Source organism: Pyxicephalus adspersus, chromosome 3, assembly GCF_032062135.1.
Source record: "Pyxicephalus adspersus chromosome 3, UCB_Pads_2.0, whole genome shotgun sequence".
In the NCBI taxonomy this organism is placed as follows: Eukaryota; Metazoa; Chordata; class Amphibia; order Anura; family Pyxicephalidae; genus Pyxicephalus; species Pyxicephalus adspersus.
Window position 1 is genome coordinate 35,943,462 of NC_092860.1, and position 26,167 is coordinate 35,969,628.

Consider the following 26,167-nt stretch of genomic DNA (forward strand, 5'->3'; position numbering starts at 1 on the left):
CCCAGTATTTCACTGGCTTGTCTAAATGATGCTCAGCAAACGTAAAATGAGCTACGACATGCTTTTTCTTCAGCAGTGAAGTCTTGCGTGGTGAACGTGCAAAGAGCCCATGTCGGTTTAGTGCATTACTTATTTTGTTACTGAAGCTCTCTGCAGGTGATGCTTGGTTCTTTGGACTCCTCTGCCAGAAATTTTGCGGAGAGCACCTAGTCTTGGCCAGTTTGTGGTGAAATGATGTTCTTTCCACCTTCGGATTATGGCCCCAATGGTGCTCAATGGAACATTCAGAAGCTTAGAAATTCATCTGCAACCAATGTTATTAGTATGTTTTGTTACAATAAGGTTGTGAAGGTTTTGAGAGAGCTATTTGCTTTTACCATACATGAGATGGTTCTTGTGTGATAGTATGGTAATGAGAAACCTTTTTATAGGCCATCCATTGGTATTAAACAAGCTGATATTAATTTGCACTGATAGGGGGCAGGATTGCTTTCTAAATAGTGACAGGTTTCAGCAGGTTTTCCTGGCTTTCAATGCCTATTAGCACCTCCTTTTCTTTGGGTGTTCAATAGTTATTCTCTGTACCATTCCACTTTTTTACACATAATTTATGGATTTATCATTTGTTGTCTTTCTTTGTATGTGTGGATTACTTGGGTTGTTACCAACATCTGATGTAAATTTCATGTCAATAGCCCCATTAGAAATCTAGTTACTGAGAAAAACATTGATGTGTTCAATACTTATTTCCCCATTATATATACCCCTTTATATATATTAGATGCTGCCATTTTAAGATCCTTGGGCTTGCCTAATTAGAATAATCAAAACAAAACACAAAATCTTCTACCAGAGGATTTTAAACAAAAAATAAACTGGGCACTAAAGGAAATGTAAACAGTAGACAGAGATTAGGGTTGTTCAGATTGGGTATAGCTGGATAAAAAAAAAAATACAAAGGTAATCTGTTTACAGCAAAGTATAAAAATATCTGCAAAATCACAGAACAAGGAACCCCCCCCCCCTCCCCCTTCACACATAGCAGGATAACTAAAGTGGTAGAATAAGTGTAACAATGACAATATATGAAATGATATTGAAAACAAAATAATACTGTTTTAGGCCCAGTGAGGCCAGCCCCTGATGGTGGTTAGGTAGCTTGATAGATGTCCAATTTCCAAAAGCATTATACTTTTTTTTCAACCTGTGTGAGTCCGGTCTAAGAAGCCAAGATTAAGACAGGCTGGCAAAATTAACAAAACGTTCATAAATGCAGCTCACACCGTGCAGTATTTCAGCTTGGCACGCGTTGACATATGCGGTATTGTTGAGTTTTGTTGAGTTTTTATTTTTAATATACAAGACATGGTTTAGAAACTAAGGAAAATGCACTGACAACAAACCAGAGATTGAGGACCACCAGCTGCACATGGTAGATAAGGGAAAGCTAGTGTTTGCCTATAAATGGCCATATTAAACTTTTCTTTATGAACATTTTGTGTTATGATTTGGGACCTTGGGTAGATCCTAAACTTGTGTGGCTTACTGCATAAACATGATTTAAATAACATTAAAAAAATTTATTAAAGAAACATATTTACTGTGAATACATAATCCATAGTTTATTTTGAAAAAAAACCTAAGCATTACTTTTTTATAATGATTGTAATTCCCTTTATATGATAAAATGTTCTATTAGTTCAAATAATTAGGTTTCAATTCATATAAGAAAATAGGAATATGTTTACAATTCTCATGAACAAAATTGAATTTCTTTACTACAGTTACCACTGGAATTCAAATAGTCATACCACAGTATTGTACCTAAATTAAACTAATTTTTATTTCATAAAACAAACATATCCCATAACTAAAAACCTCAAAATAGTGCAACACTACATATGCATTATAAGGCCAGTGCTCAACCCAGAATTTTTTTTTTGGGCCGGGTGGGAAGAAATTGTAAGCGGGTGGCAGCCCCCCAGTATTGTCACCCAACTCATCATTAACCACCCAAAATACAGCCGGGTGGTTACTGAAAAGTGCTGGGTGGTGCGCCCTGCTAAAAAGGGCAGGGGGGAACACTGGTGGCTATATTATAGGAATTCTATACAATCCAGTTATTACTATTAACTGCAAATAAAACATTCAGGCACAAGTGGTTTTACATGTGCTGTAAATATACAGTAAATGTTAAAATAACTATTATGATTGCAATTGAGCCCCCTTAGATATAGCTTACCTGGGATTTGCAATAGCCTTTTGTACAAACATTTAGCAATACAAGCTCCAAGATGTATTGCTATATCACAAGACCCCAAATACCCTTGCTGTGAATTAGAGAAACTACCCAGATAGGTATACCCAGAAGCAGCCACCTCTGCTTGAGATATGAAAGTTAATCTGACTTTTCTACCTCCTTGTTCACAACAAATGTTTACAGGGAGTGCATACACAGTAACGCAATTAAAATGACTTGAAATAGCTCTAGGGTCCACGTTAAGTTGGTCTACACAATTAAAGACATATATGCCAATAATGAAAACCCAAGACATGATAAAAGAAAAGTTACTAAAGAAAACATTCTTGGTTTAATAATTTTTTTGAATATTATATTTAAATAATAGTATTATATAAATTGTAGTAAAGAATTACCCCTGACATTATATCTAAAATTCAAGTTGTTCTTGTGGTTTGCTTGTATTGTATTTTATCCAGCATGTCTGTTACTTACAACATTACAGAACAACATACAATCATTACCCAAGCTTTGTGTAAACAATTGGCAGGAAGAAGATCTGGTTTTATTTTTTCTTGGATGGATTTATGTTCATTCTACTTATCTATAAAAAATTTTCTTTGGGCTTTTCTAGCTTTTTCGATCAACTCAAAGGTTGGCATTCCTTGTGGCAACTCAAGCAAATTACTTTCATTTTCAATTATCTGTTCAGCACCATCTAGAATGAAAAAGAACAAATGAATATTTGTAAAAAAAAAAGTATACAACAACACAAATAATATAAAGCTACACTAGTTTGAGAGTTTTGGTAAAATCATAAGGGCATTACAAAATGAATGCCAAAAGTGAACCTCCAGTCTTACTGATAAAAAACAAGCAATCACCCCCAGGTTAATTTTATATATTTCGCATACACGCAGATTTGTAAACTCTATTACAAATACTTATGTTATTTTTGTTCTGCAGATATAGACATAGTTCTTACTGGGAAAGAAAGTCTTCATTAAAATCACTGTATTGGTCTTGTGGTGGGGGAGATGCATAAGCTGCCCATTAGTATGCCCTGAAAAGCATTGGGCTATTTAGGAAAGCTCTAAATGACCAAATGCTTATGTAAGACTGCGTACACACCTGAAAGATCCTTTTGAACGACAAAAGACTGAACGATGCATGAACGAGTGTTGTACATATAGCAGCATTCTGCTCTAAGAAGAGGGGAGAACCACAGGGCGGCAGCCCGCTGGGCTTTCTTCCCTTAACTTGCATTAAGATTGTTCATTGTCCGCAGATCTTCCAGGACAGATCCATAGACTTCGAACGCTGTACACGCGGCAGATTCTCGTCTGATATCAGTCCTGAGATGATTTTCGGACGAGAACAATTCCACGCGTGTATGTAGCCTAAGCATCACGCTGTTTATAAGGCTTCCTAGGTGAACACTGAATGGTGTTCACCGAAAAATGCTCTATTTCTGTCCATTAGTTACAAGTTACACAAATAATCAGAAAGAGGGCCCAATAATAAATGGCAGATGTTTCCCTGTCCATTGTTCTCTTGGGTATATTTTTCTGTTTATGGTTGACCATTAACACTACGTTTTACTACAAAACATGCCTTTCCTTTCACCCTAAAGTGAATAGATCAACAATAACCATTTTAAGGAATCAGAATCAACAGTTTTAGTTTGTTATTACAGTCAGAATTGCAACAAGGTTGTTGAGCACCCACACACATACAACTTAAAGATTACCATCATGACTTGTTTTCTTTTCCTATCAGAGCAGAAAAGGAAGCTTAGTAATAAATTATAAGGGTTCCATTGATACTGTCATGTCATCGCCTAAGATCAGGGTTGATAATTCAATTCTGTTCAGACTGCAGGAAAGGCTAAAACTGAATTTAGAATGTAGTTTTCTTTTATGTCATCCAGACAACTTTGTTTTATGCCACTCTGTTCTTAGCACTGAGAAACTCCTGTTGCAGAAAACCAAAGTTGGCTATAGATTACAATACAAAATTGTTTTTTGCTATAAATGTACATTATATATCTTATTTTTACTGTGAAAGCAATTCCAAGTAAAGATCACAATAAAATTACTGTGTATTCTGAAACTGTAATTAAGTAAAAAGTATATATTACTTCCCTAAAATATAATCAAAGGCCCTTTAAGATAATCCTTTTACAAAGATTAGTTATGTCATTGACAGCTGTCTTATACAGTGTTTCAAGTAACAATGTATGCTGATTTTTTACAATAGTCAAAAATGATCCCCTTTTTAAACTTTAACAGTCATAATGTAATATGCATCACAGTTTCCATTGCATCAATTTTAATATCAGTGATGTACATGTTGAACAGACAACTTAGATGTAACATGGTTTATTACTGGTTATTAGAGAAACCTGTTCTCCAAATATACTTACTACAATACCACATGGCAAACAGTTAAAGCTGCCTTTCATCTATCATTTTTTACTCCTATCATGAAATCAAATAGTCCCATTTCTCTGCACATTTCAGCCTCTACACAGGAAACCTTAGAAGCTGCAGTAGGTATCCTAAACCCAGTTGATTTTCTGTGTGATGGACTACAAGTATCATCAAGCCTTCTGCTCAGCACTGTCCCTGGCCCTCCTGTTTCAGCTATTTGCTTTGCATTCTTTTTGTCATCTAGTCTCAGCAACATGTGTGGTGTTGTATATACTGGCAGCTTTCAATAATGTTTTAGCATGGATAATTTTAGCTTTGATGAAAGTAACTTATAATTTGGCAGTATATCCATTTTCCTAATTTGTAATAGTCATTTTAGACAATAAATAGTCATTTCCTGTTTGCCCTGCCCTATCCTACCTACGGCTAAGCTCTTTATGACTTGAGCCAGTAGGAAATTAGTTGATTGTTAATAAGATTTAGGTGTTACTCCACCAATTCATAAATTTTCCAGTAGGGCTCAAAATGTACAACCTGCAAATTATTGATAGTCCATCCTGAACCCATGTGTATCCTACATGTGTGTGTATAAAAACACTGTTTTTTTTTTTTAAAAAAACAGGGGAACACAAGTTTACCTCCCTTTGTACAGCCTCCCTGGAAGAAAGTAAATCTGTGGGGACACTGGGCCTGATTTATTAAAGCTCCCCAAGGCTGGAGAGGATACACTTTTGTCAGTGAAGCTGGGTGATCCAGCAAACCTGGAAAGGGATCTGGTCAGAATTCAAAACATTTGCCTGCCATTTGCAAGTCCATTCCAGGTTTGCTGGATCACTCAGCTTCACTGAAGAAGTGTATGCTCTCCAGCCTTGGAGAGCTTTAATAAATTAGGTCCAGTGACAAAGAAGAAGCAACTTTCTAGCAACAGAGGTAGTAACGGAGGAGAAGAGATCTCCCCTTTCACTGTCCACAGATTTACCTCCTACAGCTTTCATATCTCTTCCCTCTGTTTGAGGACTTTCCAAATAAATTGACTGGGAGTTATTATGTCACTATGTCATATTGCTCTATGATTTAAACAAAATATAATGACTACTGGGTCTTTTTTGGAGTGGAGAAAAAAAAATCCTGTCAAGAAAAACTTTTTTTTATGATTAGTGGGGACTGCACACGTGTTCAAGTTTCCATTTAAATTAACTTTTGTACACTTTCAGATGTCATATTTAATCAAAGATTTCAGCAATAAGTGACTTGTCCATGGCAAACTTGAGTAGTGTGAGACCATGGAAAGTTTTGGACTTTATTTCAGAATTGATGTACATAATTCAAAACGGTAGAAAATATACTTGTGCATCAATAAACTGAAATACAGCAATCACAGTATTAAAAAAAAATGTCCTCTGTCCAAATATGATAGTTTTATAGAATATCAGAAGACAGTATGTTCAGCACACATTTCTATGTCATATCAAGGAAGACATCACTGGCCACATTGTACGGATGCTTGAATATGTCAAAAAACATTACCAGGTAGTATGACAGAATGTTCAATGTACATAGATAATTCCTGCTGGAAGCCCATGTTTTCTCAATATTTTCCCTTAAGGCAAGCATATAGCTATAGTGTCCAATATTGTCAAGCATGTCTTTGTCAAAATGTTGAAATGTCCCCAGCATGCATTGGAGGAGTGAACCAAATGCTTAGAATGTCCATAGCAATAAACCTCTAGAACTCATGTGTCTAGCAAAGATTTCTATATGCTCAGTACTTTCCTGGCACAATGTCCCTGGCATAACCTCCACTGTTATGCTGAAAATGTTCAGCATGTCCCTTAATATTTTCAGTCTAAACACCATATCCCTAGTAGAGTGTGCAAAAATGCTAAAAATGCCCTAAGTAAATTGTTCCTTGTGCTTAGTATGCGAACAGGAAGTTACGTTTATTTTATTGCAGAAGAGACATTGACTGTCCCATCTGCAATAAAGAACCTGCCTGTTTGCAATTTCTTGTTAACTTTAGTTCCACTTTAACCTAAGCTAAGTGGGTTCTAGCGTGCTAAATAATTATTTTCAATATACTAAAGTATAAACCATTATTTTTGACATGAAAATTATGGTCAAAATCCAATCTCCGTTTATGCTCAGGTCAGTTTAAAAAAAAAAAAAAGGCCCTTAGCACTGGAACATAATGCTTTGTGTCAATATGCAGCCAATCCAAGAGCTGGACTATGACAGGTGCAAAAATGCCACTGGTGCTGGCTGACCAGATCAAAAATCAAAATGATAGCAGTTTGAATTCTGATTCAACTTTACTATAGCTGTCATCAAGCCAACCATGCAAGGGGCTGAGCCATTGTAAGCAATGACAATGGTGCTCATATCTATGTTTATGCTATGTTTCCAACTATTGCAGTTTTGGCTGTTTTTTGCGATCATTAAAAATGGTATATAGAAGATCAAACTACATTTATTTATGTGTTTACATATATAAATAATTTACCACAAAAAAAAAAAAAATAATTAAAACTGCTAATCCTTAAAATGAGGATGGTTTATTCATCCCAGGAGTTGACAAATGCGTAGGGTACAATAAATAAAATGAAATGATACCTTTCATCCTACGAATTAAGGTTCCGTAGCCCATATCATATTGGTATGCACATACAAATCCTAATGGTACAATAGGAATAACTAAAGCTGGTTTCTTTCTTTTGATGGCCCTGCACGTGAACAAAAATCACATTATTAATTTTAGAATATGAGTTACAAGCTAATTATCATAGCATTCATTTTTTAATATATGTACACAAACACATATATATATATATATATATATATATATATATATATATATATATATATACACACATATATACACACACACACAAGTTATTTTGTCTGTTCAGGCACATATAATAAGATAATATCATAACATATTAGGAAAAACAGGGTGCACTCCAAACATATTCATCATTTGGAGCGTTGTACAAAGCTAAATCCTTTAAAACACTTGAGGCTGTTATCCAAACAACATAACACTAACAATGCTACAATTATACTGACTATTTACATCTTATATTTGTGGTGTGCTGAAGGCTTAAAACAAAGTTTAATTGGGGCCAATTATAAACAATTCATAAGTAAGCTTGCACAATTCTCAGTACTCAGATTGGTCATTACAATCCTTGCTTAAACCCAATCATAACTGATTCTGATAGTACTGATACTGGATTATCCTTATAATCCTTCATCCATTGTTTTAAAAGCTCTAAAAGAATTTGGCTGTGTAGTTTGGTGTCACTAACACTGATGTTTTATGTCTGTCAAATTGTACAAACCCTGCTGTAAGTCCAACTACTGCCAAACTGAAAAAAGTTCCATAATATTTAAGAAACTCCCGACTCCAGGCAATCTGCATGGCCATCTGCTTTTCCCGCATCTGATTCTGCATCAGGATCTGTCTCTCCAACTGCATATGAAAAAATAATAAATGACAAACTTAGTTATAAGAAACAAAATGCAATTTTCCTGCGTCTGCAACACTATTTGTTAAATTTGCTCATCCATCAGTGCACACACTGTTCTCCAGTCAGCTGAGAATTTTATGTATACACATAATAAAAGGTTACAAAGGTGTCCAACTGGTGTTCACATCAATAGCTAAATGTAGACATATTAATGTTATTGAGTTTCAGGTGAATTGGAGTTATATAAATGTGGGCAATATGTTGGATAGCCATAGATATTAATCTTGCTGAGAATGCCTAGGTTAACTGCTTCTTAAGTTTTTTTGATGGTTTAGAATCTCTGCCACATTTTTATTGCATTCATTTTCACATTCAGAGTGATTTCTCCTCACCAGGGTCACTGGGACAAAATTAAACATAAATTAGACAATGATATCAAGATGAGGTTCTAAGAGTAGGGAACATTGAGAGCCCCTGCCAGGTTTTTCATGCTATCTAAGGCTCCAGGAGATTTCCATTCCATAATAGTGTTAACATACAAATTTTAAACTAAAAGGAACAAGCCCAGAGCTTGGGCAGGGTATCTACTGCTCAAAACTATGCATACATTAAGCATGAAACATTAAAGCCTGACATCAGGAAAAAAAACAATCCTTGCACCTGGACTGTTCCAAACCACAAAGGTAGTTTTTTATTAATATTTTATTTTTTAGGCCTAAATTGTTAGGTTCTATGTCCAAAATGTCCTAATCTTCTTGTAAGTCCCTTAGAAACATTTTTGGAACAGGCTTCATTAGGAATAAGTGTCCCTGTGGCTTTCTTTTTAGGCTACTACATGTCCTTAAAGTGAACATGTCACAACATGTATTTAAGTGCTGGTACATATGGTATGTGTATCTGATGATAGGTGGTCATAAAAATGCTTTTTACATTACAGGAACCACAGACCAGGGTGCACCTTTAATTTTTATTTCATCCCTAAAATGCTTGTTTTTTGTTTTCCTATTTTCTTGTTTCTGTTGGATTCTTGTCTGTGCAACCAATCTTACGCAGCCTCCCCTTTAAGGCTCTTTGTGCTGCAGTTGCACAGACACTGATGTTGTTGCCTACAATGCAGGACCCCACTAGATTTCCCACTAGACCAAAATCAAAACATTTAAACTCATGTAAGACAAAGGTAGCTGCACTGCAAGAGTAGTTGCTTTGTATTGCTGAAGTTCAGTTTTAAAATGTACATAAGTGCATACACTTTAAAGTTTCTGCTTAGATTTGATGGGTTTTTTCTATGTGTGTTTTTGGTTCTTCATACTGAGAGGAACAATTTGAACAAGTTTAACACCTACAAACACTGTGAAAAATATGCAAAAACTGTTAAATTCTACCTGAGAACCAAATAATCCCAAATTAGAGATGTATGATTAAAGATAACACGTATATGTAGCTGTATCTGAAAACAAAGGAAAATAGTAGCACACACGTCAGGAAATTCAGAGTTTTTTTGAGAGCATCTGTGGACTGTCAACTAAGGTTAGGCTACTTTAGATAGGTATGAAGAAATTTATTGGAGGCAACCCAAGAATGAAATTCAGGATTTCCCTAAAGTAAACTAGTTTCATTATGATCCTATTTTAGACCCAGTGATTTTATCACTAGATCTTTTAGCTTATCCATGTGCTGCAGGCACATCAAGGCAAATTGAGGGGCACTGTAAGGTTTTGTACATAGCTGTGGAAACACCAGATCCTGAGTTTCCAAGATTGAAAGAACTGGAATCGAATGAATCAAAAGGGCTAATAGATACTGTTAGGCTCTATCTGCACAACTAAAAATTATAGGTAAAATTATAATGCTTTAAAACAGTTTTATGTTTTGTTTTTTTCTTGACATACACAGTATGTCAAATAAAACTACTTAAAGGAAAACACTTGTCTATTTTGGTAATGTGATTTTTACTGTTCAATTAAACTTGAAACTTGACCAGGATTTCTTATATTTCGGGAGCTCATTATTTTAATGTATTTGTCAATAATTTTATTATTTGTGGCTCATTATTTAGTAAAGAAATTGGTGTACAACCACTGCACAGATTTGGATCTTTTTCTTCTTTTTATACTATTGGTAAATTATCTGGCAAGGTTAAGAGGTGGCATTTGTTTTCTATAATATTACATTAGCTTCTTTTTAGATGTATAACTATGAAAACAAAATAATAATTTTATATTATGAAATGTTCAAGCCACCTGGTCAAGCCACCCAGATAATTACATTACTGCTTATATCACCTCTTCTAAAGAACCCTGACATATATTCTCTTGAAATTGTTACATAATTGATTTTGTTAGTTTAAGGTTGTAGGATTATTTTATCATATATAACTGTATATTTTACAGTTCTTGATTATATTTGACTGACAATTGCAGAAAAACAATGCAAATATTTTCTTTGCATTGCAGGAGCATTTTTTCCTAATTTAGGACTGTGACGTGCAAGGAAAGCAAATGCGGCTAAGCAAAGGAGAAAAAACAAAGCAAACTGTTCATATTTATTGTAGTTGTAGCTTCTTCCTAGAGTGATAGTGGGGTAGAGGGTCTAAAGAATTGCATGCATCTAAAACAAGGTAAGCTACAGTAGCCTATTTTTTTTTTGTTTTTTGTTTTATTGTTAATTTATGTTTTTCTTTTCATTTATTGATCCATCTTGGCTTGATATTTGCTGGAATAGGAATAAGACTAACAATAAATCAGTTTACTAAATTATTCCCTTAATAGAAATGAACTAATTATGCAACTGTTCCTAATATGTCAACCATACTACTATAAAATGATTCTTCTTAATTGATCTAAAATAATAGTTCAACAAAACACTGCATCTATTACCTGTAGAGTGGTGTGTACAAGCTACTCAAAAAATAAACTACAAAAGAAATCAAAATATGTATTACTCCCAAAACATTTATAAAATGCACTTACAAAATGAAAGGTAGCAGTAGGGGTTTTAATGTCCCTTCAGGGAGTACTCTATATAGTCCAACTGTGGCTATCAACAACAGGTTTATTAAAGTGATTTTGAAAAATACAAAAAAATTATGATATTCAATGGTCCATGGGAGATCTGATAAGTGCATCTAGAGTCCCTTTGACAGTCACAATGACTAATGTAAACAGAATTACTACTGTAACAGTTAATTGTATTTTGTGCAACAACTCTTTACAACTTTCTTTCAAAGTTGTAAACTTGTGATTGGCACAAGAATGTTGAGGGATTAAACTTCTGTTATCCAATTTAAAAAGATGGAATTCCATTCTTAAAGCCTAGGTAACTTCAGAGTTTTTTGGCAGTTGCAGAAGTAGAGAGAGTGATTTCTTCGAAGAATTTTACTGCTCAAAGAATTAACAATTACAAAGCCCCCAAAATATATTCAAATGTTGAAGAGGATTTTTTTTTGCAGGCATTACAACATAGTTTTGTCTTGGTCCTACAATGCTTTGTTTACACTATCAAGATACATTAGGTTACCTATAGTAGTTAAAACAGAACTATGGCCTCCTAAAATGTGCTTTAGCTGCAAGTTTCAGTCTCCCTACAAAGTTCCACAAATACTTGTTAGGCTTGCCAATGACGTCAACAAAATACAACTCCCTACCTAACATGGTGTGGAAACAATGCTGTACTGTTTCGGAATACACTCTTCTGAAGATTGTGCTTGCTTGCATTGTAATAGGATGGAAAAAATTGTTGCAGGTAACATGGATTTTATCATTGTCATTGCTGCTTCTCAAGCCTGTAGCTTGACAATCAGCACCTGACCACACACACTAGTCCTGGACTAGTGTAATAAAGACTTTATTTGGTACTTGTTTAGAATATAATACAGACGCCTTAAGTTGTAATTTCATAGTAAATGAACATTGAATTCATTTTACTAAATAGATGAGATATAACAGGACTGAGTCATGATGTTTAAAGCATCATAAAATCATTATATCAATATCATCCTTTAACGATTTTTCTGATCCAGTGCAATATTCACAAAGGAGCTGTTAACTAATATACATAAAAAATAAACATACAATCTTCATTATGCTTTGGTTATTATTAATAGTGCAGAGATGAAACATAGATTTTCTTCTATTTCTGCAGGGAGCAGGTGGAGCAGTACACACCTAATAAGTCAAATCTCCAAACCTGCTCAATCATTTTTATTTGACACCTTTGTGTAGGAGTTAAACATTTAAATGTGTGGTCTTGGAAAAGATAAATTGTGTAATTATAGCACAATATGAACATATATTTCTGTTAAAGAAAATAATGTGCCAATAAATATGTGTACTAGCATATGTTCTGGACCATAAAATAAAGATTACACTGCAAAAACAACACATTGTGCAATATATTAGCACATTTAACAGCTAGGTAGAATACTTTTAGTATGTTTTATGTTTATAAAAGAAAAAGATGTTTGATGGTTATCTATAAGCTTGCACTCACTGGCCATCATGGCTTCCCTCTAAATCCAAAAGCAATTTTTTGCAGACCATTGTATGGAAAACAATAGCATATATAATAGCAGAAGAACCAAGGGCATGTTATAGGAACATTGGTCTTACTCTAATGCACTGGGTTGAAATAAATACATACAAAATATATACTATACGGGACCCCATCTGCATGTAATTTATTAGTTCCCAGTATCAGTGGCAGAATGGAATGACAGGGATTATAGACAATGCATTGTTTTCCTTCTTTAACAATGGAGGTCTTAAAGTATTTTTTTTTTATGATGTCTATTTTCCAGCATATTAAGCTGACTACCTAACATAGGGATGTTTTTACTGAAACACAGGTTAGCTTGTGGAAGCTTTAGAGTTTATTTGTAAACCTTTCTATACTCCTAACTTTAGACAACTTTGTTTAAGGTAAGAAGAGACAATGTTATATGGAGGACAGAGATTGGCTCTATAACCAGCCATAAAAAACATGTTATTTTTAGAGTGAGGAAGAGTTACAATCTTTGTGGTGCTTTTATTGTTCCTGCCACAATTACACATATTTGCCTTATTTGACCTAGGGTCTTGGGGATAAAAAGTACAAATACAAATTTACATAGTAGTTTACGATTCTCGCCTTTACTTAATTCAAAGGTAGCTAAAACTTTTTGGCTAGAGAGGTGGTTTAGTCAAAAGAAAAGATCCAAATATACAGATACACAATATAAATGTTTTGCTGGATTCCAACCATATTATTTTTGCCAAAATGTAGCCACACAGGTTTTTTTAAGCTTTGTATCAATAGTAGAACATTTATGCATATGATATTTTTGTGTTGTTTTTAATTAACCAAAGTGTTATTACAGTGAATTTCAAGATTCACTGTAATAACACTTACATGTACAGACTCCTTGGTAAACACAAGCAGAAAGTCCTTGGTAAACACAAGCAGAAAGTTTGTCAAGACCTTTTACCAATTAAGAAGAATAAGACACGCAACCTGCACTAATTGATCCATCCAGACTGACGACATCACACAGTGGCGTCATAATGAAGTATGGCAGCAACTAATGCTCGGAAATCTTACCTCAGAGGACCTAATTTGAGGTTGAATTTTGTGCATCTGTATAAATGATACAAATGTGTGAGGGCTGCATTGAAATGCAGCAGGTCATCCTACCTGTCAAAAGACAAACACGCTGGACCTCTCTGTGCCCTAATCAATACTGTCAGGAAGCAAATGTTTCATGTTTCCTCTAATAGGAACTCATTCTCATCATTACTTCACATTCCTTGCTTTGTAGTTTTTTTCCCCATATGTTTTGTCTTAATGAAAGTGAGGTTACGTAGAACACAAAGCACAGTGCTAAAGGCAAATGGAGAATTTGATGCAATTTACTATATATTTGTCATATTTATCCATTTCCTGTCAAAAACAAATTCTTCACAATGAACCTTTTTAGTAAAATAAATCTATATCAGCTTCATGGCCATTAATAAAATGCTGGTAATCTTGCTCTGGGGAATAGTACTAATACCAATGTCGTAAGAATGGGAAAAAAAGGAAGAATGACGAGTGGGATGGTCAAGTACACCCTATTCAAAAAAGGCAACTCTATTTTTTTGCCATTTAGGAATAATGAAAAAAATCCGTAAAAATATTTGTTGTTTTAATTTTTCCTTCATTTTAATTCTATGCAGTATAACCAATATGACCTATGTACAAAGTTTTTTTCTGTTCTCTGCCGTTGGAGTAACTATCCAATTGTGTGCTAAACAAAATTTATTTCATTAGCACAATTGCACAGGTACAATTTAGTGAAAAATGTTCTTTAAAGAAAGTTTACTAAACATCATTAAATACGTTTCAGGGTATCAGCTGCTGAGACTGCAAACATGCTTTTGAATAGTTATCCTTTTCACCTGTCTGAATACTCATTGGACCTGCTTTTATTTTTCACCTTCAGTATATGGTATGGCAATGATTCAATATTAATAAAAAACATAAAGATTACAAGTCATTTAAAACTGATTCATTTTGTCAGAATGTTAAAAATTACAGTGTGAAATGCACAGTAAAGAAAAAAATTAGGTATACCTAACAGAATTTGTTGCATTTTCAACATATATGAATAAGTATACATTAAAACTTTTTTTTTTTACAGATAATGATGACATACTTTATAAAACACAAGGACAATTTGCCTTTCTGACTATTTAATAGTCATAATAAATGAAATTATGTGCTGTGGAGACATCACTGACTTCAAAAGCTGGTATAGGTATTTAGGAGCGATGACTTCTTGAAGGAATCCAAAATAACTACCCACCACTCTCTGACATCACTTCAGTGAAACTTTTACCACTCTTCCATTTAAAATGTTATCCTAGATTATTACTAAGTTGAAAGGCTCATTTTCAGTTCATCTTTTCCTTTCAAACAGCTAGCCTTACATTCTCATCAAGCACATTTTGATAAGATCCAGGATTCCTGGTCAATTCAATGACTGCAAGCTGCCCATGCATCTCCAACACTATGCTTCACAGTTGGTATGAGGTTCTTCTCTTGATCTGCCGTCTTCAGTTTGCACCAAACATTCTTACTGTTATTGTAACCAAGCAACTGACCTTTTTGTCCTTGATTTATCAGCCCATGGACCACTGTTCCAGAGGTCCTAATCTTGCCTCTATGTTAAATAGCCAACTGTAGTCTCAGTCTAATTTTCTTTTTGGGCTTTTTTTTCCTGGCACACCTCACATGTGATTAACGTTGACACATTTTCTGATTGTAGATACACGCACTTTGGCATCAACTGTTGCAAGAGTTACCTGCAGTGTTATTGATGTAGTAACACCTGAATTAGTGCTGCTCATTATACTTTATTATTTGCATATCTCCATAAATTGACTCTTCTCCAACTTTCACCTATCTCTACAAATTTTATCTGTGTTCTGATAACTCACTAGCTCATTATTGTCTCCTTTAATTTTTTAATTCTCTCCATAGAGATTTCATTGATCTTTGTTGTTTGTCTTTCTAATGTCTCCAGTTTTAGCTCATACAAATTCCACTTGCCACTTGATAAATGTCTTCAAACAACCCAACCAAATGTGTGGTTAAATCAGGGGTAATTGCATGTAATTGTAAACTTGTGAAGAATAACATTGCTAATGCCAAATATTAGCTATTTCTGATTCCACATTAGACAAATAATAATCAATAATTTTAATGTTTTTTAAGTTTTTTTTAAGGCCAGCTTAACTAAATAAGTTTTTTATTCCAAAGTGTGGAATAAAAGAGTAGTGAAACCGAATGCTATTTAAATTCCTACAGGGGCGATTTCCCCTTAGAACATTATTGATACTTGTCTTTAGGACAGTAAGTTATAGGAAATTTGCAGAATTTTACTGTATAAAAATACTGATAGCATTAAATAACTTTAGGGCCTAAAAAAGAACGATAACACACCACTAACTTATTGTATCTTCGTCTATGCTAAGATCTGCCTTATATGTGAAAGGTGTCACTGTTACTGGAGGAGGGAGAGCAAGGAGAGCAATAAAAACAAACTTTACAGATCTGTCTGGACAAAAAAATTGAGTTAAAGTTTGGATAACTTGGATATTATATTACTGAAAGGATGTATTTTACAGATTCAAGAGCTAACTGAAAAATGTATGCCTGCTCATGCAAAACATTATTTAGAAATGTATTGCTAACATTAATGCTTAATGTGGATAATAAATACATTACGCACACAGAAAATAACAACTTTAGTAACAAACAGGAGAATTCTTGTGTCTTGTGTCATGTTTATAGTGCTGCCATGAGTCATCAGTGAAAGCCATGCCTAAACAAACAACATAAAACTAGCCCCCCCAAAAAAACTTGTTAAAGACCGATATAAAAGTGCTGTATTGAATGGAAAGATTTTTGAAAACAGCAGCATATCAGAATGAATGTATGCTAAATTAATGTAAAGTGACAGATAAGGTAGAAGGTGAAAAGGTCAATGGCTCTGAAAGTGATAGTGTTAATAAATTAGTCAGAGGTAACCAGCCTTGTCTGTTACTCAGCACAGCTTCTCTGCTCTCCTAATAATGTCAAACTACAAGTCGTCCCGGCATGTAAAGGCTGTTTAGGTAATAGTTTAAGCAGTTCCCTTTAAAATTCCTAGATTTCCAATGGTAGACAGTTCAAGTGCACATAGTATGAATACTGGGAAGTAAGCTGCAGTGTTCTCCCCAGAAATTTGTTTTTAAGCCGGGTGATCAAAAATTAGGTGGAGCACAATGCAACAATATCGCAGTTTCTTGTGCCATAATTATTTAGTAAATCCCAATATTGTGGCTGCTGTATTCCACCCCCTATACTTTGTTCAAACTTCAGTGCCCTTTTAATGTGACCCATCCTAATGTGCCAGCAACCGCCAGGCCGGGGAGTGGTAACAGGAGGTAACTGCTAGGCCTTTTCATGCATTTTTAAGTGGCTTTTTTTTAAGTTTGAAAATGCCTAAAACACTTTTATAGTGGTGAAAAGCAGTTGCAATTCAAGTCTATAGAGATGGCTGGAGATGTAGCCTTAGTATATAGAAAAACGTGCATCAATTCTGCTGCCTCCTGCCATGTGAGAAAAAGGACAAAAACTGAACCATTTGTTCCACAGTTACCCATTTTTAAAGTTTTAATAATTTGAACTATTAATGTGAACTAAGAATTATACAGTAAACCTAAATTTTCGTACACAAGGGCTCTCTCTCTGTGGGCAGCAAATAGTAATCTGTACGGCAGCTCTGTAATGCTCTCTCAGCATGATGATGGCTCCATGTAAAAACAAGCTTGCAGTAAGAGCTGGTAGCTTCGCAGTGCTGCTAATAGACCTCTGGAAAAACTATGTACAGATACTCCTTGCTTTCCTTACCAGTTTCCATTCCTAAGACCCGGTCATTGAGCAAGGACCATAGGATAGCCCCGGTCTGCAGCACTGCCAGCGTGCAGCGCCTGTCAGTGACAAGCTCACTGACAGACTGCAGACCGGGGAATGAGAGGAACACGGAGGAGGAAGACAGGGGGGCCAAAAGACAGAGGAGGAGATGCTGTGTTGATGTACACTGTACAGTTTTGTACAGTGTACTCATCCAAGAAACCGATCGTATGTACGGGCAGTCCGTAAACAGGTAAGACGTAACACAAGGAATACCTGTATACAGATTGAATAAATAAAAAAAAAGAATAAAAAAGTACATACCTGGTCAAACAAAATACCTCAATCTTGCTTTTTACTGCAACAGTATGGTTATTAGAATGGTATTTTGGATTACCATTGGATCCATATAAGTCCCACTTGGATAATTTTTTTTATTGCCTCTGTCCCATATACAGTGATACCTCAGCTAACGATGATAATTTGTTCCTAAATTGCGCTCGTTAGCCCAAACAAAGTAAAAATTCAGGTCAACGCTACTGCAGTTTGTTATTGCGCATCCACTACTACAAGGGTCCTAGTGGGGTACTAGGGTGCCGCGGCTCTAGTGTGCCGAGACCACGTCTCCACGTACTAGTGTGCCGAGACCACGTCTGGAGTCCGTGCATTTAGTGGTCCGCCAGCCCCAAAAGTTTGGAAACCACTGTACTAATGCATTCGTTAGCCGAGTCCATCTTCGAAACACAGTGGGGAAAAAAATCTTAATTAGCTGAAAAATGTGTGTGTATATATATATATATATATATATATATATATATATTGCAATTTTGCTTAGCTAAAGCTTCACACTGCCTATATAACACATACTGGACAGTGGTATGAAATATAAAAGTTTTCTGACCCCCAACACAAGCATTTTTTAAACATATCACAATAAATGTTTTCTGTGCTCTCTTTTCCAGGCTACCCACTACCATCACTTATTAACAACATGCGTTAGTAATTTTGTAATTACAACCAGGGCGGAAAAAAGTTCACAGAGCGGTTCAAACATTCAAAAGAAATCAATAGTTACTCAATGTATTGGTCTCACTAATAAAACTAGTAATTATTTAATATAACAATCAAAAAATATCCCTTCTGCCTACTAGCTTTAGCATTCTGTTGTTTGGTCACAATCTCCTGGGCTTTTTCTAGAAGGTCAGCAAGTTTGTGTTTATAGACTGTACCATATTATTTCGATTTTTACTACTAATTATAACACAATTAAATTTCACCTTTGCATAGTAATAAACACCTAAAAGTTGGAAGCAAAATGCTCTTTACAGAAAACCTCTTTTAAGTTATTACATTTTTCTGATGCTAAAAGTCAAGAAACTGAAACAAAAATGCAACATAAAAATCGACCGTTACATATTTAGTTTTATTATGTCAGTACAGACTTTCAAAATATCAAATTTCTTCAGCATGAATTGTCTGTGAAGCTTATCAGTGAAATGCTCTATAAACAGGCTGATAGGTTTACAGTGCCCGAACTGCAGCATAAAAGATTTCTGCATGTGCCCCCGTGAACAATTGAATATGCCTGAATCCTGTATAGGAGCAAGTTAGAGTTATAACGGTGGAAACAAAGGTTTCATTTTGGATAGAATATGGCAAATTTTGCAGCGAACCAGGAGCTATACCACTAGCTTAGGCCTATTTTAGTGTCACAACACTGCAATGCGCAGACACTTACTGTCCTAGAAAAGACGGTGGCTCCCATCCACATCCCCCCACAGATAGAAGCAGAGCTACATATCAAATATAATGTAATGAAATTAGGATCAGTATACCTAAAGTGCTTGGTGTTCCAGAGCCTGCATTTGGTTTTCTTTTCTTTATTATTATAACATTCCACTAGGACAGTTACTAGAAGAACTTCTTTGACACAGAGCTTTTTATTTACTTTTTAGGTTGTCTGTATTTCAACTCACTTATCTCTCTAATGATGGCTATTATGAGTGACTACGTAGGATGGACATCTGTGGTTCAGGGATAATGAAGACAAAATGTGGACAATTACTGCCAAACTCGATCAAATTAGCAGGACCTAGATAACGATCTCTGTGACACACAAGTACAAGCAATTATTTTATGCTTCACAGAAAGTTGACACAAAAAAGTGAACAATTCTCCTATTTATGGGAACCTACAAACTTGCTGAGTTTCCTGTGCAGACTAAGCTTTCCAGCACTAATAACTGAAGAATGTCACCTCTGGTTTCAGGCTCTCCTCTGTTCGTCACTCTTACATCAACATGTGACCTTTCCATTCTCAGCTAAAAGTAAAACAGATATATGTGGGTTTGTGTGTGTGTTCAATGACTTTTAGCACTATTGTTTAGCCAGTCCACGAGTGTTCGTGTTTCTCTTAGGGCCTATTATAAGCCATATTTTTATGCTACACATCTAAAGCTCATACAGGCAAAACAAATTGGGTAATGACTTGTTAATTTGAAAAATACCTTCATTTTGAACACCTGAAAACAGAACTTTTGACCCTTCTTTTATCTCTTTTGGTATTTCTGCTTAAATGATACTGATACAGTCTGACATTTCAGGAAAAAACCTTGCTAGTTTATGGCAAACACACAATCTATTGATTGCGTAAAGGCAAAGATCAATTAGTAGGTAGAAGCAGGGCAAGCTCATTAGTTGCCAGAAGAGCCAACTTAATGAACAGCTGGATGGAGCAGCCATGCTCCTGAAATCGATTAGTGATGATAGGGAGGCATTTTGAAGAGATTATTCACTGGGCACATTCTACAAATGACAATCTGTATGTGGAGGAAGGAGAAAATTGCCCTATGAAGAGTCATAAGTAAAATTGCATTTCCTTTACCTAATGAATTTCACAAAAAAACAAAACTTCTAATGAGAAAAGTTGCAAAACAAGATAAATATAGTAATTTTCCTATTTTTAAACTTAAGAGAACCTCAATTATTAATATTTATAGAAATACATATGCCGTTTAGGTAAACATATATTAGCAATGGATTATCTTACAGCCGATAATATAAAGCATACCATTTACTATACTTAAGGATACAGTAATTCAATGTTGTCTCGTTAAAACAAATACAGCTCAACAAATCCAAATGCCAGACGGTGTCCGACTGCAGTGAGTCTTCCAGATAGCTACAGCCACAATAAAATACACTCATGTACTCTATGTTGGTTGTATGTCTAGCTGCAGCAATAAATGTCACTACTAAATGTTGAACCCTGTCACAACAACTAATTCTCTAGTCCAAGCTTAAGACCTACTTTCAATCAAGCAGCTTACCCAAAAGCAAAGGAAATAAAAACATCTTTACATGTATATGTTACTGTTTTTTTTTTGAACAGCATCTAATCTAAAACTAAAAGAGATTCTGTAACTAGGCCATTTATTTTAGCAGTTCTCTTCCAATAGGTTTATATATGAATGTAACATTTTACTTCTATTATTTACCTGTAAAAATCTCTCCTGTGTAGATATCCAAAAGCTCTGGGTGATTCCATCTTGGATGTGATGTCAGCAGCCCCAGCAATCTCAAAGTTTTCACCCAAGTAACACTCTATAGCTATCTGTAAGACCCTGGTCTAGCACCAGTACTTGCCAGATGCCAGTCCCCCAATCTAACGTCGCACTTTTCACCTATAGCGAGTCCCCACTCAGCCTCGGGAGACTGATTGCATTTCCCAGCACATGATTGCCCCCCGGGACTTCTGTGCGCAAGGGATGGTGTCTGGAAAAGAACTGACAGAGGACTAGGAGCCCATAGATGCAGTACCAAGATTCCAACACAACAGAGACGAGTCTAGAATACAAAGCCAGGTCATTCACAGGTAATCCGTCCACCAGAAGAGGAATACGAGGGCAAGACAAAATCAGAGTCGGGGGTCACAGGCAAAAGGTTAGTGCAGACAGCGCCGATCACAGGGTCAGAAACCGGCAATGGCCAGCAACAGTAAATCTTTTGAATTTACAATCCAGCAGCAAGTCAGCCTATCTTAACGCTACAACAGGTACTGGGGACTATGTGCAGAAAGGCTATAAAGTCCCAGCAGCCAGTGACAGCGCAGAATAGATCAAGAGCTAATCTGCCTCTAAAATCCTCTTCAGCTGTGCACAGCCCTGAGTGTGTGCAAGGGATGCCAATAAAGTACATCTATTTCTTAGTTCTCTTTGCTGCTGCAAGTGACATCCCTGGACAGAAAAAACGTGGTTTGATACTGTGATGGCGCACAGCATGGGATCACCGACAAGATAACCATCTTCTAACACCTTCCCTTTCACTCCTTCCCTGGTAAGGAAATTACTAATATGTGGCAGCAGGTAGAGGCAACCCTGGCAGTACTAAAAAAAATTGCCTCTTCAAGCAATTGTTTAATTTCATGGCAAGAGCAAGGGCACATTGCCAGTAAATAAAAAATGGCATAAGGAAAGTTAAAATGCTACAAAGTAAGCAATAAAAAAAATAAAAAAAAGTCACAAACTCTACTCTTCATGAGTTTCTCAAGCTCATTCTCTAGAAAAAGCAACATATATGTTGTTCTACCTAGGAGAAGATGGCTATATAGAAGAATTTGTATGCAATTTCTTTTAATGTGTTAGTATTAAAATTATTCCCCATTAAATTCAGTGTTTGTAATCCCAATTTCAGAAATAGGAAGCGTGGAAGATAATGGACATATAATGGACATATATCCCTAAATAAAGTGCAAAACAAAACTTTGTTACACTTTCATGTACCATATTGGCTTTTAGATATGTCCTTGAAGTACATTATTGAAATGCCAAAGTATGTTCATTGAACATACATGGTATTGTCACATTTGCTGACATCAATCTGCACCTAACCAAAGAGGCCTGAAAGATCTTAGCCTTCCACCGAGGAAGAAAGACCCACATTGGGTTCTATTTAATAAAGACGGAATCAAACATTCGCTCCTGAGAATCTTCCAGGTCAATATGTTTCAATGGCTATAACTGATTCCCAGAAGGGAATTTTTGAGGGAATGTGTGATTCCCTGTTTTTTTAAAAGAAAGACAATTGACAGTTTTAAACACACATACGACTTTACCTGAAGCTGTGCATTCAACAGCATAAATTCTTGTTGTTTCTTTAGATTTTGATCCATTGATTTAGAGAAGATGAATCCCATCTATAAAATAAAAAATATGACAAACTTATTCTACACCTTGAATGTTTAGTAACTACATCAACTCGTCCTAAATACCATCAAAACCTTGGGCTGTTATGTTCATCATAAAAATTTTCATGAATGAACTTCTGCTCCAGCAAATATGTCTGCATGAACGGGCAAGACCAGCTGTTGTCTTTACAGTCAAGTTTTGTTCAGTGTCTCAGGCACAGAGGTGGAGGCTCCTGTGTGTTATACACAGGAGCATCCACCTCTGTGCCTGAGACACCGAACAGCTTGCAGAAAATAGGATTGGCTTACTAAATGTATGCTGTTCACCAAGCAAAGTGAATTATAACCCAATTTTCACTTGTTTGCTTAAATGTAGTGAAAATTCACTTTAGGGAATAATACCTAATTGCATTCAAAGAAAAAAAAATTTTATTTGCAAGTGATTAAATGGCTGAATTCAGCAATGCTTCACCTCATTCACAAAGCTAAATTAATTTTTGTTTGCAGAGTGAACAGTAAATATTTCTCTTTGCTAAGTGAACAGTTTAAACCTCTTTAAATTAACTTGATTTGCAATTTAAAATACATCCTAACAATATTATTGTTGTAATGTATTGTCTTATATTCTTCAGGCCATGCCCGATCGGCATCCCAGGAGGCTCTGCGCTCCCATTCTGTATCACTGTGGTCATAAAGACAGAAGTCGAGAAGGCTTCACTTTTTTTTCTACTACTACTCTTTTATGTACAGTTGACAATCGAAAATTCGGCCATTAATAATCGGGATCCTTCAGTTTTCTGGCATGAATTTCAGATCGCATTTTCAATACAGGGACTGCAGTACACTGTTTGGCCAATAATGTTTTGATGGCGCTGTTCTGCAGAAACAGCTGTTAGGTCTTGCGTGCAAAACTAAATACACGTTGAGACGTCCCTGCTGCCTGCTCCCTGTCTGGAACTGTGCCAGATGTCCGCAGTGCCGCGAGAGAAGGGCTGGCCTGTGTGTGGAGGTAAGTATAAAAAAAATCCAGAATTTTAGAAATCCGGCGCTCCTCACATCCACAGGATGTCGAATTTTTGATTGTCAACTGTAAAGTAAAAATGTTGGTGATAGGTCAACTTTAAGGTTTACATTGAAGAAGTGCATTTGATGATCACTTTAGCCTGATCAATAACTGAACTGAGATTCTTCTATCACAATTTTCTATTCTTCATATGATAATAAAATGATACCTTGGCCAATTTGTAAATAACAAATGACTGATTTCATCAATGATTTATTTTTAATTTCTCTGAAAAATCTGCTGTGCTCAGTAGTGCACTTTCCTTACCATAAGCATTCACTAATCAGCATTTAGTGTAAAAATCTCAGCTGCTTATGTTGTTACGTTAAAGAATGTTGCGAAAAAAATGAAAAAAAAATACCATTCTGAAAATAAAAATTCTGAAAATAGGTAGGTTTTAAGAAAAAAAAAAAAAACTTTCCTTACCCCCATTTAATGCATGACTGTGCATGGCTTCCCCATGCTTTCAGATAAAGTCCTGCTAAATGCAGGCAAAATCTTGCAAGAGGACATTCCGGTCAAAGAGTGACTTCTTGTCAGATTTTATCTGCTCTGCATTTCCCCCCCATACAGAAACATTGGGTTCACTGCTCAGCACAAGCAATGCCACTGACTCTTGGCAACTTGCTTAGTCTCATTAAACTGAAAAATATTCACAAACAAGGAGGGCCATGCCGCCAATGACTCATTGGTTGTGAGTATTTTTCAATAAGAATAATCCTAACTTTGTCCGACCCGAGTACGTTTATCACCAACGTGTAGGAGCTAAAAGGTAGGTGTGGTCCAGCCAGTGTACCTTCCATTTAAATACACACGTGCAATAATTGTCGCTGAAAAGGATCTTTCACGATCCTTTCCAATGACAAACAACTGCACGATGCATGAACGAGCACCGTTCTGCTCTATGGACAGGGGAGGGGGAGAACAATGCACTGCACCCGCTGCACTCTCTCCCCTTCACTTGCATTACGATTGTTTGTCGTACATCGTCCATGGATCCCCCAGGGTGGTCGTTCTGATGATGGGCGACAAGCACTATACATACACACAAGATTCTCATCCGATATCAGCCCAGCCAACACCACTTCTTCATGCCAGTGAACCACTGGTTTGGGGGAGACGTTACATATAGCTTCTAGCTGCAGCAGCTTCATAGAGAATAAATGGGGTTCAAGGGTTAAATGCGCAAGTAACCAAGGAGCCACAAGAGATCACTTGAACCAACCTAATAGTACACGTTGATATTTAAAAATCCGGCCATCAATATTCCGGTTCCTTCAGATTTCCAGCATGGATTTCGGAGCACATTTTCAAATTTTCAGTGTTTTCTGGAGGTACAGTTTATGTTCTGATGGCGCTGTACTCTAGAATAAGCCATTGGGTCTCGCTTGCATGTGCTTTCCTGCTCATTCCTTCTCATTTATTTAAAGCATCTATTTAAAGGACTGTACAGGTAGTCATATATACAGGATATATAACCGTAAAAATGACCTCCTCCAGTACCCCGCCACTTTTCTGTATGCTGTGCATATGGAGACATAGTTCACCCTCGGCAATTAGTAGAGCTCTGCTATATCTCTGCCATGATTGTGACAGTGGCGGCTCAGTATCAGGGAAGCCAATTATTATTATTAGCCAATCACAGAGCGCTTTGTTGTCAGTGAATTGCCAGTGAAAATGTGGCTCCTGTGCAAAGAATTAGGAATGTTTTGGTGAATGTCAGCTGTATTTATCCCTGGACACAAATAAAATCTCTTGATACATATGCACAGAAATGTGGGAGAAGTTTTTATTTTAGTACTATTAGGAAAAATGTCCTTTATTCTATAATGTTTGTAACAGCCATGCAGAGAGGACAGAAGAGGACCTGTCACCTAACACACCAAGCCCTGTCCTATCTGCTACTCTGATATTAGCACATTGCACACCTCACATAAATCTGCTTGTAGACATGAAAAACATTTACCGTTCAGCTGTGAGGCGGCCACACACTGCTGCACCGCTTGCTACAAGTACCACACGTTACCAACGAGAGGTCAAACCCGGGGCTTTCAATGACATTTCAATTCTTAACTATTTCTGTCCCATCCCGAGCCTACAATGCTGTGCCTTACGTACAAACCACATTTCAGTGCAGGCAAGTAAATGGTTAATGGAAGGCGTTCCCGGCAGTACAGGAAGGGTGGGTCTGTAACTCACTGAGCGCGCCTATAGGCTGCGGAGCTCTTGTTGTGAACGGAATATAGTCTGTCAGAGCGGGAGCGCCATCTATGGGCCGTTTGCCAAAACTGCAGCACCCCAACGTAACAAACTTGCAAGGCGTTTTCTTTTCTGTCATGTGATTTCCCTGCTGTGGACCATGTGACTAATT

General features: G+C 36.1%; 1 protein-coding gene across 1 annotated transcript; it reads right to left on the reverse strand.

The window, feature by feature from the left end:
* Positions 1–1,596: 1,596 nt before the first annotated feature.
* On the reverse strand, positions 1,597–25,929 carry PLGRKT (plasminogen receptor with a C-terminal lysine). The gene is made up of 5 exons (XM_072404223.1): positions 25,763–25,929; positions 22,662–22,742; positions 8,010–8,140; positions 7,282–7,391; positions 1,597–2,957 (listed from the first exon to the last, which is right to left on the reverse strand). Exons 2-5 carry the CDS (start codon positions 22,740–22,742, stop codon positions 2,836–2,838), a joined length of 444 nt encoding a protein of 147 aa, XP_072260324.1. The 5' UTR covers positions 25,763–25,929; the 3' UTR covers positions 1,597–2,835.
* Positions 25,930–26,167: the final 238 nt, after the last annotated feature.

What these genes read in the sequence shown, in the direction of transcription:
- PLGRKT (XM_072404223.1), bottom strand. Translation starts at nt 22,742, where the DNA reads ATGGGATTCATCTTCTCTAAATCAATGGATCAAAATCTAAAGAAACAA. An exon ending in TGTTGAATGCACAGCTTCAG is followed by an intron (nt 8,141 to 22,661) that starts GTAAAGTCGTAT and finishes TTTCATATGCAG; the next exon opens with TTGGAGAGACAGATCCTGAT. An exon ending in GTAGTTGGACTTACAGCAGG is followed by an intron (nt 7,392 to 8,009) that starts GTTTGTACAATT and finishes GTTCACGTGCAG; the next exon opens with GGCCATCAAAAGAAAGAAAC.